The sequence below is a fragment of the Brienomyrus brachyistius genome, chromosome 3 (assembly GCF_023856365.1).
Source record: "Brienomyrus brachyistius isolate T26 chromosome 3, BBRACH_0.4, whole genome shotgun sequence".
Taxonomy (NCBI): domain Eukaryota; kingdom Metazoa; phylum Chordata; class Actinopteri; order Osteoglossiformes; family Mormyridae; genus Brienomyrus; species Brienomyrus brachyistius.
Genome location: NC_064535.1, coordinates 12,385,489 through 12,401,283, shown reverse-complemented (window position 1 = coordinate 12,401,283; position 15,795 = coordinate 12,385,489). Strand labels below are relative to the sequence as shown.

At 43.1% G+C, this 15,795-nt stretch overlaps 1 protein-coding gene across 1 annotated transcript; it reads right to left on the bottom strand.

The window, feature by feature from the left end:
- Positions 1 to 1,566: 1,566 nt before the first annotated feature.
- On the bottom strand, positions 1,567 to 15,504 carry LOC125738876 (uncharacterized). The gene is made up of 3 exons (XM_049008367.1): positions 15,334 to 15,504; positions 6,405 to 13,574; positions 1,567 to 6,140 (listed from the first exon to the last, which is right to left on the bottom strand). Exons 2-3 carry the CDS (start codon positions 13,543 to 13,545, stop codon positions 2,398 to 2,400), a joined length of 10,884 nt encoding a protein of 3,627 aa, XP_048864324.1. The 5' UTR covers positions 13,546 to 13,574; positions 15,334 to 15,504; the 3' UTR covers positions 1,567 to 2,397.
- Positions 15,505 to 15,795: the final 291 nt, after the last annotated feature.

The window sequence follows — 15,795 nt, the reverse complement described above, 5'->3', positions numbered from 1 at the left end:
GTATAGGATCCAAATCTGGCAACTGCATAAGGAAAAGGGTATATCAGACAGATTTTTCACCTGGCATCCCAAACTGGCATTGTGGTGCAGAGGTTAAGTGGTTAGATGGACTTAAAGGCTGGAGATCTACCAGGGGGATACTGGCTGACTCACACTCATACCTAAATTCATAGCGATGATGGGCTGGTAAGAATGCACCTGTATGAAAGGAAAGAGACTTGTATAAGGTGTGAAATAATAGGACTGTTATGCTTCTAGACAGTAAAGTGAAAAGTTTTTTCTCCACTCCACACACACCTCACATGACTGGCAGCCCCTGAGAGACTCAACCCCATTTGCCATTTACCAACTCAAATCTAAGAAAGGCCATTTAGTACAACAAGTCACAGGTGAGTACCTCACAAAGGATTTCACCAAAGAACAAGGGAGGAGAACTTCACCACGGGGATCAATAAAGTATCACCTCTAACCTCCCATGCTTTTTGAGAACCCCTGTAACTTTGCTTGTTCCTTGCACTTAGAAGCAGAGCATACAATTAGTTGCCAATATTATCTCCCATTGTCTGTCACTGACATTTCAGCTTGCACGCATCTTTATATGGGATATCAAAAACATGAACCACCTTTTTACACGACAGGAAGAAACCTCACAGCTTCAAACCATTCATGAAAACAGACTAGCAGTCTTGCACTATTGCAGCAGTTGCGATCCATGTAGGCCTAGTGATCAGCTGTGTGCATATTAATTGCACTCTGATTGTTAAAGAGCTTATTGTTTGTGCTTTTTGTAATTGTTTCGGTCTAAATAGAATTAAACTTATACTAGTAACTACCACTTGTCAAAATATGCATTCCCTAGTGTCTTCCTTGTAGGTGTCAACCTAAAGATGTATTTAAACATTTCTATGCTAGCATCCATGAGCTGAACATTTCAGACTGTGTTCAACGCAACCTGAATTCATTATCCATTGCAAACGTGGAACGTCCAGCACTTAGAATTCTGCTGGAATTTGTCTATCTAGACCAAATTTACCTTACCTGAACATTAAAGCATTCAGTCAAAACATAACCTCCATACTCTCTATGACTTTTGCATCTGTAAAAGACTACATTTGCTTAAATCTGTTTAATTAAGCTGTAAGATGATGACAGAGTAAAACAAATCAGAGCTTACAAAGTACTGTGTGGCAAATTAAACAATGAACAGCATACATCTATGCCTATGAGTACCAGAGGTGGATTTGATACGAAAGTAAGAATACAGTGAGAGAATAGTCTCATTAATCAAGGCTGTGGGACATTTCACTCAACAAAACTGTCGCCAGATGCGAGTGGATCTCTGATCAGGATCCAGGTGACACCAATACACACCAATATTCACAGAAAAATAAACTCAAAGTAAAATCACCAGTGGTCTTTTCAGCCTGCATTTTCAATCCCCGCTGAAAACCTACGGCTTAAGCTGAAGGTCAAAGGCAGTGGCAGTTATCAAAGGTAGTGGAATTTCAAGTGCTGAGTGCAATAGACACGTGGTCCTGGCTATTTGCATATTTAATGGAGACGATCCATATTTCTTAATAGATTTAATTCAGGTTATGTAGGTCACCAAGGGTACAAGAACAAAACCTTCCTTTGGCTTGAAGCACCAACTTCATACCTGAATAGTTTTTAACAGCTATATAAAATACACAATTATGTGCATTCTGAATGTAAATGTCAGTAACATTCCTCACCCAAATCTGCAGACAGCACAGCGGCAGTGCATCTCGGAGCACTGTGGCTTGTACCTGTCACAAGCAGACCACCACAGTTTGAAATGCTCAGGGAATTGCAATTTCAAACAAAACCCGTGTGATAAAAATGATCAGTCTGACTCATTCTTTACTAAGACTCAAAACCGTAGGTGTGCCTGAATTCTATCATATAAATTATCATCCCTAATACGCTATCCATCGGAACAGCTTCATGCAGTTTTATTGCAATGCTTATGCTCTGGAGTTTAACCATCTTTAGGTGGGCTTCTAACACCTAGTTCCTAGGGAATGGGCTTAGATCACAATGCACCCAAATATACCCACAATTTATCGCTTTTTGACTGAGGATATCTGAAATGGAATGGTATCTTTAAGCAGAGCTAAATAAACTGCTTTGTCAAATAACTCTCTTAAAACATCAGCTACAATAAATAATAAAAATAAATCTACATTACATATTATTATAGGACATTTCTTTGCAAGTGCATGTGAATGCATGCATATTTTATTGCCAGTCATTTTAAGAAATAATTCCATCTTTGTGTGTCAATAAGTCTGACATACATTCATATTGCCTCAGATATGTGCATATACATATATACCATAACATCATTACTTTCTTTTAGTTCTCAGTCCCAAGACATCATGTACTTTCCACAGCAAAATCCTCCAGTTCGCTCATCGAGATAATATTGAGTTTTCTCTGGCTGCTCTTGCTCTCAGTGTGTCTTGGCTCCTGAGGCTGCTCATGTTGCATGTATACAGGCTCGATGTACATCTGTGAGTCCTGGCCAAACTCAGGGCAGTAGCCCTTCTGGACCCAGGGGTCGTTCAGCTCCAGCATCTCCTGGTCATCTGCCAGGGCGGCTGGCGCAGACATCTGGGAGGAGGACCTCAGAGGGGGCACAGACGCCACGGGCAAAGTTAGGAAGCCGGGGTACAAAAGATACGGGGGGCTCATCAGCTCCACCGATGATGCTGGCGACAAGGTGCCCTCTGGCGACTGGCGGACTGACAGCTGAATGTACTTGCCTGTCTCAGGATCAAAAAAGGTTTTTGTCTTGACCGGTACTGGCATCTCAACCATAAAGTACTGACCGGAGTTTGGGTCCTGGAGGAGTTTCCTCTCGGTTAGTGGGAAGGGCTGAGCCACAAACTTTGGGGCTGAGGGGACACAGCCAGGCTCCATGCAGTAATGTGAAGCGGCATTCGGGTTGAGTGCAAGGGGCTGTGACAGCAGCTGCCCCGTAGGGGATGGTGGCTCACTGGACACCATGCGAAGGGAGGTCTGATCCAGGTGCCAAGTTCCATCAGGCCTCACTTTAGCGTCGGCCTTCTTTATTCTCCGTGTCGTTAGCTTTTGGGCACGACGGAGGGCCTTCTCTGTCTTGGGGGGAACTACTGGTGGTTTGCCGAATGTCTTCCCTTCATTTCCACTGCAGGTTGGTTCTGGCCTCTCACTGATACTTCTCAAGACTTCAGCCACCTCTGTTACCCCAAGGATTCCAGCCCTGTCATTTGTCACATCTGCTGTACCTGCAGCACAGCTCTCTTCTGACAAAGCACTCCCTATCGAGCAGCATTCATCCTCCTCTAGGGCAAGATTCTTCTTGGAATAACCATGTGGTTCTCTTGTGGCAGTAGAATCTGAGGGAAACAGGGCCTTGCGAGGTGAACGCTCCTTTGGCTGCTGGAATCGATTTGATAGACCTGCAGCATGTTGGACGACTTTGGTGTCTTCTGAAACGGCGTCATGCCAGTCCTCTCCCTTCTCAGAACTGATGGGGGAAGAGAGTTGGAGATCTTCTGGAAACGTCTTGTGGAAATATGGCTTTACTGTTTTGGTTACAGGTGATGTTTTGAAGGTGTTGTCCTTCACTTTGAACAATATGGGCTTCCCCAGAGATGGTGAGGAAGTATCAGGTCGTGGGGAAAGTACGTGGGCTTCAGCAGGGTCCGTGGTGTTGTGAGTCCACCTGCCGTCATCGACCACTTTCCCAGAGTTCTCCATTTCCCTTGTCCTCCGTGCCATCTCAGTTTTTTGGGATGAGTTATACAATGTGCCTTTAGCCTCCACTTCAGTATCATGGTTAGTAATGGCATAGTATGGCAGTCCCTCCTCTTTGCTTTCCCTCTGCTGTATGATTCCTGTGTTCCCCGGACTATTCCGTACTTTTAATTCCTGTTCCAGAATTTGCTGGGCTTCTTGCACAGACAAATATGATTCATGTAAGGCCTTTTTTGGTGTTTCAGCATAGATTGGGTGCTTGTCAGACACTGAATTTCCTTGCCTTCCAGTGAAATCGTCTTTGGCTTCTAATTCCTTCATTGAAATGACCTGGTCTCTCTCCATCCATGTATGTATGTCTCTCACTTTATTTATATCTTCTTTTTCAGTAAGCATACCCACTTTTGTCTTAGTATATTCTTTAGATGGGAATGTATGCTTTGATATTTGACTTTTTTCTTTAGGCACCAAGGCTGGATCATTTTTCATTTCTAGGTGGGAATTACCTAGATTTGAAAAGTCCTTTGGCTTGGTCTCGGCGCCATCTTTGGTTGCATGAACCTCCGATTTAGCAGGTTCCGTAGTACAATTATTTATTAGAACTCTATCTGACGTAAAACCTTTTAGTTTTGCAAGCATTTCTAGGTTTCCGGATTCTTGACACAATGGCTCTAGTTCATGCTGTTCTTTTCGTACATGAACATTTGGTTTATTGCGTTCTTTTCTCAAAGGTGCCTTAGGATGTTCATTTGTAAAAGCTTCTTCTTTCAATAAAGGCACGACTGGTTTAGTGTATTCTAATGTTGGTGTGGTGTGTTCTGTTTTAACAGGAATGCCTTTTTTGGTATGTTCTTTTGATGCACCTGGGTTAAGGTCTGTTGTCACTGGTTCATGCGGTTTACTGTATTCTTGTTTTACACATACAACTGGTTTAGGATGTTCTGTGATTACTGGTACACCTGCTTTACTGTCTTCTCGCGTTACATGTACACCTGATTTGAAAAGTTCTGCTGCAACTGGTATACTTGGTTTACTGCCTTCTGATTTTATACGTAAAACTGATTTAAGATGATCTGTTGTTACTGCTGCCCCTGGTTTAGAATGGTCTTTTGTTACTGACTGATCTGGTTTAGGATGGTCTTTTGTTACTGCTACCACTGTTTTACCGTGTTTTGATTTTACATGCAAACCTGGTTTAAGATGTTCTATTGTTACTGGTACATTTGGTGTGGGATGCTCTTTTGTTAGTGGTACATCCGGCTTAGGATGTTCTGTTGTTTTTGGTACAACTAGTTTAGGATGTTTTGCTCTTACTGGTAAACCTAGTTTACTGTCTTCAGTTGTTACATGCATATCTGGTTTTAAATGTTCTGTTGTTATTGGTACATATGGTTCTGCTGTTATATGTGTAACTGGATTAAAATGTTCTGTTGTAACTGGTACACATGATTTACTGTCTTCTGATTTTGCACGTGACGTGAGATGTTCTATTGTTACTGGTGCGTCTAGTTTATAATGTTGTGTTGTTACAGGAACCCCTGGCTTAGGATGTTCTGCTGTTAAATGCACACCTGGCTTTGGATGTTCTGCTGTTAAATGCACACCTGGCTTAGGATGTTCTGCTGTTAAATGCACACCTGGCTTAGGATGTTCTGCTGTTAAATGTACACCTGGCTTTGGATGTTCTTCTGTTAAATCGACACTTGGTTTAGGGTGTTCTGTCATAACGGATAAACCTGCTTTACTGTGATCTGATTTAATACATAAACCAGGTGTAGGGTGCTCTGTTGTTACTGGTATATCTAGTTTAAGGTGTTCTGTTCTGATTGGATCACCTGTCTTATGGTGCTCTGTTTTTACTGGTATATCTAGATTAGGGTGTTGTCTTCTTATTGGAGCACCTGGCTTAGAATGCTCTGTTGTTACTGGTCTATCTGGTTTAGTATGTTCTTTTGTTACTAGTTTAGGATGCTGCGTTCGTTTTGGGACACTTGGTTTAGGAAGTTCTCCTGCAATTGATACATTTGGTCTACTATCTCCTGGCTTTACATATTTATTTGGTTCTGTTGTTACTGGTAAACCTGGTTTGTTGTCTTCTGATTTTATATGTATATCTGGTTTTTGATGTTCTGCTGTTCTTGGTACACCTGGTTTAGGATATTCTGTTGTAACTTGTATACCTGTTTTACTGTATTCTGATTTTACACGTAAAACTGGTTTAGGGTGTTCTGTTCTTACTGCTACATCTGGCTTAGGATGGTCTGTTGTTACCAGTACACCTGGTTTACTGTATTCTGATTTTAAACGTACACCTGGTTTAGGATGCTCATTTGGTACTGGTATACCAGGTTTAATGTTTTCTGGTTTTACACCTACACCTGGTTTAGGATGCTCATTTGGTACTGGTTTGCCTGGTTTAATGTTTTCTGGTTTTACACCTACACCTGGTTTAGGATGTTCATTTGGTACTGGTATACCAGGTGTAATGTTTTCTGGTTTTACACCTACACCTGGTTTAGGATGTTCATTTGGTACTGGTATACCAGGTGTAATGTTTTCTGGTTTTACACCTACACCTGGTTTAGGATGCTCATTTGGTACTGGTTTGCCTGGTTTAATGTTTTCTGGTTTTACACCTACACCTGGTTTAGGATGTTCATTTGGTACTGGTATACCAGGTGTAATGTTTTCTGGTTTTACACCTACACCTGGTTTAGGATGCTCATTTGGTACTGGTATACCAGGTTTAATGTTTTCTGGTTTTACACCTACGCCTGGTTTAGGATGCTCATTTGGTACTGGTATACCAGGTTTAATGTTTTCTGGTTTTACACCTACGCCTGGTTTAGGATGCTCATTTGGTACTGGTATACCAGGTGTAATGTTTTCTGGTTTTACACCTACGCCTGGTTTAGGATGCTCATTTGGTACTGGTTTGCCTGGTTTAATGTTTCCTGGTTTTAGACCTACATCTGGTTTAGGATGTTCCATTGTTACTGGTTTACTGTCTTCAGGTTTTACATGTTTATAATGTTCTCTCATTAGATGTGCAGCTGAGGTAATATGTTCTGTGAAGACTGCTGTATCTTCTTTTGCATGTACCTCTGGTTTAGGATGTTCTGATGTTGGTAGCTCACTTGGTTTACTGTCTTCTGGTTTTACACGTACACCTGGTTGAGTGATCTTTGTTTCTACATGTGCCCCTGATTTACTATGCTCTTGTATATTTGTGGGTGCTGGTTGTTTACTATCATATGTTGTTATGTGTCCCTGGCTCCCTGATTTAGTAAGTTGCATTTCATATACATCTGATTTGGGGCTTTTTCTTCCACTGTCTTCAGCTGAAATGTGACCATCTGATTTATGATCTTCAGCTGCAGACATTAGCACATTCATGTGGTCCTTTGTTGCGAATGTCTGGATTTCAGTGCTGTCGTTGTGTGTATAACATAAATTCCTCTCAGGATCTTCCTTTTTTGCAATAACTTCAGGGCTTATATTAAGTTTAATTCTATCTGTGTCAATTTTAGAGTTTTCTGTTGTTGGAAGTTTTAATGGTTTACTGTACTTTGTAGTTCTAATTATCTCTGGTTCTGCAGGTTGTTCTTCAAATACCTTTTGTTTATCATGTTTTGATGTAGCATACATACTGTCTTCAAGGCCTTCCACTGTAGTTGGTACTTTGGGGAACTTTTGTCGTTGTAAATCTTTTCTTGCAGGTGAATCTTCTTTCCCTAGTGTCTCCAGCTGAGTATGATCTGCAGATGTTGGTGAGACTGTGCTCAGCATAGCAGGAACTTTGCATTGGATTGCTGCTTTGTTGTGTTCTCTTGCTGTGAGAACTTCTTCATTGTGATTTTTGGATGCAGGTTCACCCTCATTAGTAATTCCTTTTTTAGCCTGTGTAACTGGAAATGTGTGCTCATGCTTCACTAAGGGAATTATCTTAGACAGTTCTGTTGCTTTGAGCACCACTGGTTTAGTAATTTCTTTTGTTGCATTTCTTCCTTGTATATCATGTTCCATTGGTCTTTTTATATCTGGCTTGGAAAATTCTTCTTCAGTAATGGCTTCTGATGTTGGGCAGTTTTGTTTAGTGGGCAATTCCTGTTTAACACGGCCCTTTCCTTCTCCAGCAGTTTTGACTGTTTGATTGGTAATTGCTGAAGCATTCTCAGAGCCTGCTGTATAGGTGACGGCTTCCTCTTTGATCTGTTCCATTTCTTTGATTTCACATATTGCGTTGTCATCGTTGCGCTCTGATGAAGAGTCTTCCCATTCAGTATCAACTTTTCTTGTAATTGCAAAAACATTAATTCTAACAAACTCGTTCTCTATTGTCCCAAGAACTTCTTTCCGGCTTTGGACATTCTTCATTGGTGTCCCTGAACTCATGTCATCTTTTTTATCTTGGACATTCCTCATTGGTGTCCCTGTACTCTTGTCATCTTTTTTATCTTGGACATTCCTCATTGGTGTCTCTGAACTCATGTCATCTTTTTTATCTTGGACATTCCTCATTGGTGTCTCTGAACTCATGTCATCTTTTTTATCTTGGACATTCCTCATTGGTGTCTCTGAACTCATGTCATCTTTTTTATCTTGGACATTCCTCATTGGTGTCCCTATACTCTTGTCATCTTTTTTATCTTGGACATTCCTCATTGGTGTCCCTATACTCTTGTCATCTTTTTTATCTTGGACATTCTTTATTGGTGTCCCTGTACTCTTGTTGTCTTTTTTATCTTGGACATTTCTCATTGATGTCCCCATACTCTTGTTGTCTTGTTTATCTTGGACATTCTTCATTGGTGTCCCTGTACTCTTGTCATCTTTTTTATCTTGGACATTCCTCATTGGTGTCCCTGAACTCATGTCATCTTTTTTATCTTGGACATTCCTCATTGGTGTCTCTGAACTCATGTCATCTTTTTTATCTTGGACATTCCTCATTGGTGTCCCTGAACTCATGTCATCTTTTTTATCTTGGACATTCTTTATTGGTGTCCCCATACTCTTGTCTTCGTTTATATCTTGGACATTACTCATTGGTGTCCCTGTACTCTTGTCTTTGTTTTTAGCTTGGACATTCCTCATTGGTGTCCCTATACTCTTGTCTTCATTTTTAGCTTGGACATTACTCAATGGTGTCCCTGTACTCTTGTCTTCGTTTTTAGCTTGGACATTCCTCATTGGTGTCCCTATACTCTTGTCTTCGTTTTTAGCTTGGACATTCCTCATTGGTGTCTCTGTACTCTTGTCTTCTTTTTTAGCTTGGACATTCCTCATTGGTGCTGCTGTTCTCTTGTCTTCTTTTCCGTCTTGGACCTTTTGCATTGATGCTGCTACTACAGTGCTGCATTCTTCTTTTGTGCCTAGTTCCATTCTGTCACCTTCATTGACACTTTCCCTTTCTTTCAGTAGACCCTTATGTGGCTTTTCATTGGTACTCCCTATGTTTGGAAGTGTACATACTTTGGCAGGATTCTCCTTTTCTGATGGGAATTTGCCCTGATCAGATGGATAATATTTATCAGTTATAGTAGCTTCATTTTGAATATGCTCTTTGTTTTTATACTGAAGGCCTTCTTGATTATTATTTGTAAGTCTGTCCTTGTGAGGAATATCACTTTCTTCTGTTGTTCTTGCAGGAAATTCCAGTGTAGCTTTGGGAATTCCCCCAAGCGAGGCATTTTTATTCAGAGTGTGGCCTTTCTCGCCATATGACAGAACCTTCTTGCTAATGTTGTCCTTTTGTTTGCCTGCAGGGGTAACTTCAGCTTGGCTGTTGACTGGTACAGTTTCAGCTTTCCCACTGTCAACTGACAAAAGTTCTTGTTTGTCACCGATCCTGTTTTCATGTACTTCTTTATTAGCAGGTTCTTGTTTTTTCTCACTTATGCAAGTGTCATGTTTTTGTTTTAAATCTTGTTTTGAGTAAGTTTCCTTGATGACGTGTGATGGTTTCTGAATATGTAAGTTTCCAGTTTGCAACAGCCCTTGTTGGTCATTTATCGTGTTCTTCTTTCCATGAAGTACAACATTTCCAGCATCTTCCTTCTTAGCAAAAGGAGCTGTATATCTCGATTCCTGACTTCCCTGGTTGGCAGGTGTCTCTTGTTTCACTACTGTTTCAGGTGCCTCATTTTCTTTGATCTTTGGCAGTGTGCCAGGTTTAGAACATTCTCTTGGGGGAGTTTCAGCTTTCATGTCCCAGTTCTCACTGGCTATAGCTAAGCCTTGGTTAGCTATTCCCTGCCCATCATTCACTCGTTCTCTAAAATCTTTCCTGCCAGAAAGGATCCCTTCCCGCTTAGCGTGGCCCTTTTCTTTGATGGCAATGATTTCTTTCTGAGCATGAGCTTTGACTTTTGATGTGAGCAGTTCCTGCATTGCATGGTCTCTCTGGTTAAATGTAAATATTCTGTGTTTGATTTTATGGTTGTCTTTACTTGCTAATCCATTGTGTTTTTTACATTTTTCATCAAGCGTGCATCTTGCCGGGTCATTTCCACCACTAATGTCCTCGCTATTACCCACAGGATGACTCTCCATTCTTGAAAACACCTCCTCATTAATAGCATCTGGCTGTTTGGATTTTATATGCTTATTTTCTCTTGCTCCTTGTTCTTCCACGGTGCCATTCACTTCCTGATCTGTTGCCGCATGCGATTCCTGATAGCTTTTCTCTCTTTCTTGAACAAAACCATCGTTTTTCCTAACTGCATTCATTATAAATCTCTCTCTTTTTTCTTGTCCATCTATTTCAGTGTCATCTGAACCTTGACCTTTGCTGAGTTCATATTCTGTACCTGCTTTGATACTATTCTGTGCAAGTGTTTTCTCTCCCCTAGTTTTCCTAACACTGGGATGTGCTTTGTTTAAAATGTCCTCATTGGTCATTTGTCCACCATGTTTAGCCCAGCAGTAGTCTTCGCTAGGATGTTCATTTTTCATATGGCCTTGTTCTATAGCAGCAGTTGTATTGCTTTCAGGAAGTTTCAAGCCAGTAGCATGCTGGCCTGCTCTCGGTTTGGCTTGTGTATAGTTACTGTAATTATCTGATGTGCTTTCTGTGTTTGACGAGTATCTAACAGACTCCTGCCCTTGATCAGGGAGTTCCTCATTTCGTTGTGATGCAGTCTTCTCCGTAAGTCCTTTAGGTTTAGGGAGCACATCACCGGAAATGTGTTTGTTTTCTTTCAGTGAATGTGCGTGTTTTGTTCCTGGTTCATCATTCTGCACTGTGTATAACCCACTTGAGGAAAGTTCATTTAGGCCTTTTGCAGGGATTTTAGCAGTCTGATCATCGGCCCTATTCATGGTTCCTATACACAGATCCTGCAGATTTTGACAGTGTGCTGGTACACCATGGCTATCCGGGTCATTCGCTTGGATTTTAAGAACTCCCTGTCGTATATGGCCCTTTTCTTTGATTTCATTCATTGCTATTCTGCTGTGCTCTGATTCATTCTGGGGAAACAAATGTTGTGTAGTGTTCTGTCTTTCAGTGCTTGTATGGGATCCTGTATCTGCTTCTAATTTTCCCTTCAGTGCATGAGTACCTTGGGTAGTACCACCCCACTTTTGCACCTGAAGTATTTGGCTGCTCGGCTTATTCCATACCAGCTCATCCGGTTTCAGTGAAGATCTTGTGGATCTGACATTTACATTTTCACACAAGTTAAATGCATCTGTGTTGGGGCTGTTTCGATTTTCTTGCACCTCCTGTCCAGTGTCATGTTTTTTGAAAACTGCCAGACTTTGTGTAGTGTCCATCTTGTTGTGTAGAAGTTCATCTCTTCTGATGATGTCCTTCTCTTTCACGGAAAATGAGTTTCGTCTTTCATTAACGGAATATGTTACTGTGGTGGATCCAGTAGGCCCTCCTGTTGATAGCTGCTCTGTTGGGCTTGTCTTGTACTCTTTCCTGGCGGGTTGGTTTGATTTGTTTCTGGATAGGATTTCATTGGATGCTGCGGGGAGATGTTCTGCATGCCTGTATTGACTCTGTTGACTCGCAAAGAGCTGATCTCTCTGCTGAGTATTTTCCTGTGTGATTCTGTCAGAGTCACTGTAATGAGGAGCTTCTTTGACAGTTGGAGGTGAGATTAATGTGAAATAGTCATCCAGTCTGTTGGCTTCAGTGTATTTTGTATGATCAGCTGCTGATGCCTTTGTGGGCTGCAAGGCAGGACTATAAACTGAACATGCCTCTGCTGCTCCAGGTTGCACATTTGTACTGATTCCAGGCCAAGGAGGCCCAGAACCAGATTTTTTCATTGCAATAGCAGCATTGTCCTGCCTGGAAGGCAGATTGTCAGAGTCCGATAGCTCCAGGCCTTTGAATTTTGTGGGGCTGTATGTGCTCTTCACCCTCTTCCGATTATCTTTGAGGTTGAAGAGCAAGCTGGAGGCCATGGCTTTGTAGCTGTCCCGTAATTTGAGCTCCGGGGGAGGACAGGGCTCAGCGTCTCTTAGGGCAGCAAGGTCGTCGGCAGGCGAAAGTTCATATTGTGAAACCTCAGAGGTTTCCATTTCTTGTCTGGCGTTTAGGACAGGGGTGAGAAGCTGCGAGATGCTGAACGGGGTGCAGCTGCCGGCCGTCTGCTCGCCCACTAATGTGTGCACCTGATAGTGGACGGCGGATGGGCGGCTCCCCGAGAAGGAGGCGTCGTCACGTCGCCGGGACGTGTGGCTGCAGGGCGAGGCCGTGCACGGCCGGTACACCGGAAGCTGATTGCTCAACTGATTCCTGCTCTTTCTCCAAGGAGGGCACTTGGCCACCACTTCTGACTCACATCGCTTTTCCACAGCAGTAGGCTTGGGCTGAACCACTGATCTCTCAGGTACGGAAGGTGTCCTGTCCTTGCTTGGCATCCAGTAGGACTTTACATCCTCAGAGTGGGTGGTTTGGATTCTGTGGGATGCAGTCAGCTCCTTGTACAGAGGAGAGTCGTACCACCTATGAAAGCCACTGGGGGAAAGAGTAGAGGATGTGGCTTCCCGCTCGCAAGGAATCCTGTTGTAATCCGCCCATGTCTGGAATGGGCTGTGCTCACTGTGGAGGAAATAGTTGATGGAGCTGAGCTTCCGGAACGTGGCCTTGCTGGCTTTATTCCTCAGTGTCTTGCTCGAGGCTGAGGCAGGCCCTAGATGGAAGGCCTGAAGTGATGCAGCGGGGATGAAAGGGTCCCGGCAGTAAGCAGGGAAATCCGACAGTTCATTGTTGAGGCTGAGCAGTGCCGACCTCTCCCAGGTCCAGCCGTCCGGGTCACTCCGACAGCCATCCGGCGCCCCATCCATTGTAGACCCGCCCTCGGATGAGCTGAAGGCTTTTACGAGGGATGAGACTCTTGACCTACTGCGTCTCTTCTGCAACGTGGCCTCAATGGCACCATTGCTCAGCTGCGACTCATACTGGAGACCCTGATCCTGGCTATCTATGATAGAGTACTGGAATGTCGCAGGGAGCTCTACAGTGAAGGCATCCCTTGGGGAGGAGGTGAGCTCGGGGTCGGTGTAGGCACCCTCCTCCCCGACACAGAGGCTCCTGAAGGCACGGTCAGTGAGGCTGCTCACTTCCCGATCCGTCTCATCCATGTAGCCATCGGCGTACTTCATCTGTCCCTGCTTGGCTGTTCGGCCTCCCCGGTGTCGCCGGTCAAGGGAGTTCATCCCGAGGCTGGTCTGTGGGCTTGTTCGAGCGTGCCGGCCGCTAGACTTTGGGTCACGCTGCGTGCTGCGGCTCCTACACTCTGCGGGGCTGGGCCAGCTCACCATCCAGAAGGTGATGTAGCTTCTCTTCTTTTCTGCAGTGGAAGTGAAGCAGAAGTCGGATGTCATGAAAAATTACTTGATTACTGAGCCAAAAGACACCACGAATGGAAATCTGCTTAAGACAGACAGAAAAACATACAGACTTTATCAACCCCTGAGGGGAAATTAAGCCAACATAGTACTATTCGTTTAAAGACCCTGCAACCCTGACCTGGATAAGCAATTAGAAGATGGACAGATGGATGGATAGATGGTTGGATAAATGGACGGACAGATGGATGGATGAATGGGTGTTTTTAAAGTACATACACTAAATTAAGACGGAGAAGGATTTTCAGAAAGAACAGAAAGATATTTGTAGATGATAGCAAAAATAGGAAATAAAACTGTGACTAAAAATAATGAATAAAAATAAGAGTAAATTAAGAAAAATAAAAAGACCAAAATGAGCAAGTTCATTACTAGCAGAAAAAAGAAGGTAATGAAGGCAAGGACAGGAAGGGATGGAGCAGGATGGCTCATTAACAGCCCAACCCTAATCAAACTTATCGCAGCTGAGAATACAGCTAAAATAGGGCATGATGTGTGGAGCTATCACAGCTGAGAATGCTGGTAAAACAAGGTATGGTCTGTGGACCAATCATAGCTAAAAATACAGATGAACAGGGGCACAATATGTGAGCTTATCACAACAGAGAATACAGGTAATCAAGTGCAATGTATGCAGATCCATCACGGCTGAGAGTACATGTAACGTGTGGGCCAATCACAGCTGAGAATTCAGGTAAAACACGACAGTGTGTAGACCAATCACAGCTGAGAATTCAGGTAAAATTACATGATGTGTAAACCTATCACAGCTGAGATTACTAAGACTTTGGCTCGCACACTGATAATATTACTGCAGCCTTGGTTGGCTTAATTACATCCCAGAATAACAACTCAAGGCTGTTTTAATCCTTTACCTTGTGTTCATAACCAAAGAGGAGGACCCTAAAACCCTTTTACTCAAGGGCAGGCATGGACAACCAAAGGCCACATATCAAAACCTGCATTGATGCTAACGTCAGAAGACAATGCAGCAGCAGAACATGACAATTTACTGAGTAAAATGCTTATCAACACAACGGTTAAAAAACTCATTAAATCTCAAGTAGTAATATAAGAAACTATTTACATCACCTTAAATATATAGATATGAAATTTACTGAATTGAATGTATCTGCAGGAACTCACTGCATATTCTAGAACATGTGACTCATCTACATCTACTCTGTGGTGATCCAGAGTTTTTAAGTAGCGGCCAGTGGCAGGCTGGGAGATGACATGGTTATTTTTAACCAATGAAGAGCTGCCTGTTGCACCGAGTAACCTGATGCCAAAAGGCACAAATCCGGAGGGGCCCGGTGGCAATAATTAATTAAAAGAGAAAACTTCAAAAAATAAAGTAGAGCAATACATACAGAAAAAATGGTTCCCCTGTTTCCTGAAATTGTATCTCTTTTATATATTGAAACTGGAATTTAATTGCAGAGAGGCTTGGTTTGCGTTATCAGGACAGTTGGCATTAATGATACGGTTGTCTACATTTTTAGATACAAATGAAAGCCATCCCTAAATTGTTGCAAAAGTGCCCCAAATTGGGACAGACGCCTCTAACTCCTCCAGGTGAAAAGCAACAGTGCAGCATTCCCATGTAGACTATCCGATTCCTCGGACCCCTCACCTTATGCCTCTGTGCTCCATCAGGAGCCTGCAAGGGACGCCGTGCCTCAGCCGGACCAGACTCACCAGGAAGGTGCACTGGTGGTGTTTCAGTGGAGCAGCTATGGGAGAGACACACATCACAGCAGGGCTGGCCAGCTAGTCCTGTCCGGAGGAGGATGGCAAGGCAGCAGCGGCAAAGCAGCACAGGCCAGGCAGAGCGGTACCATGGAAAGAGTCTCCCTGACACACGTATAGCAATAGCCATGGGGTGTCGGGTGACAGGCAGATGAAATAAACAGGCCCGTCGGCTATTTTTATATTCGGAGCCCGAGACGCCCTGAAGGAGCTTTCGACACCGTAATGCTGATGAAAACCCTTGAAACCCTGGTAACTGAATCCTGACTCTGCCCTATGCACTGCATACCTGCCCACAGAACTTCCACAAACTTGTTTGTGCTTCTGCAAACGTGTGTCCCCGCATCACTCAGACCCTCGTGTCCGTTCTTCTTCAGAGACGGGACAAAAATATGGTAAAAGCCGTACCAG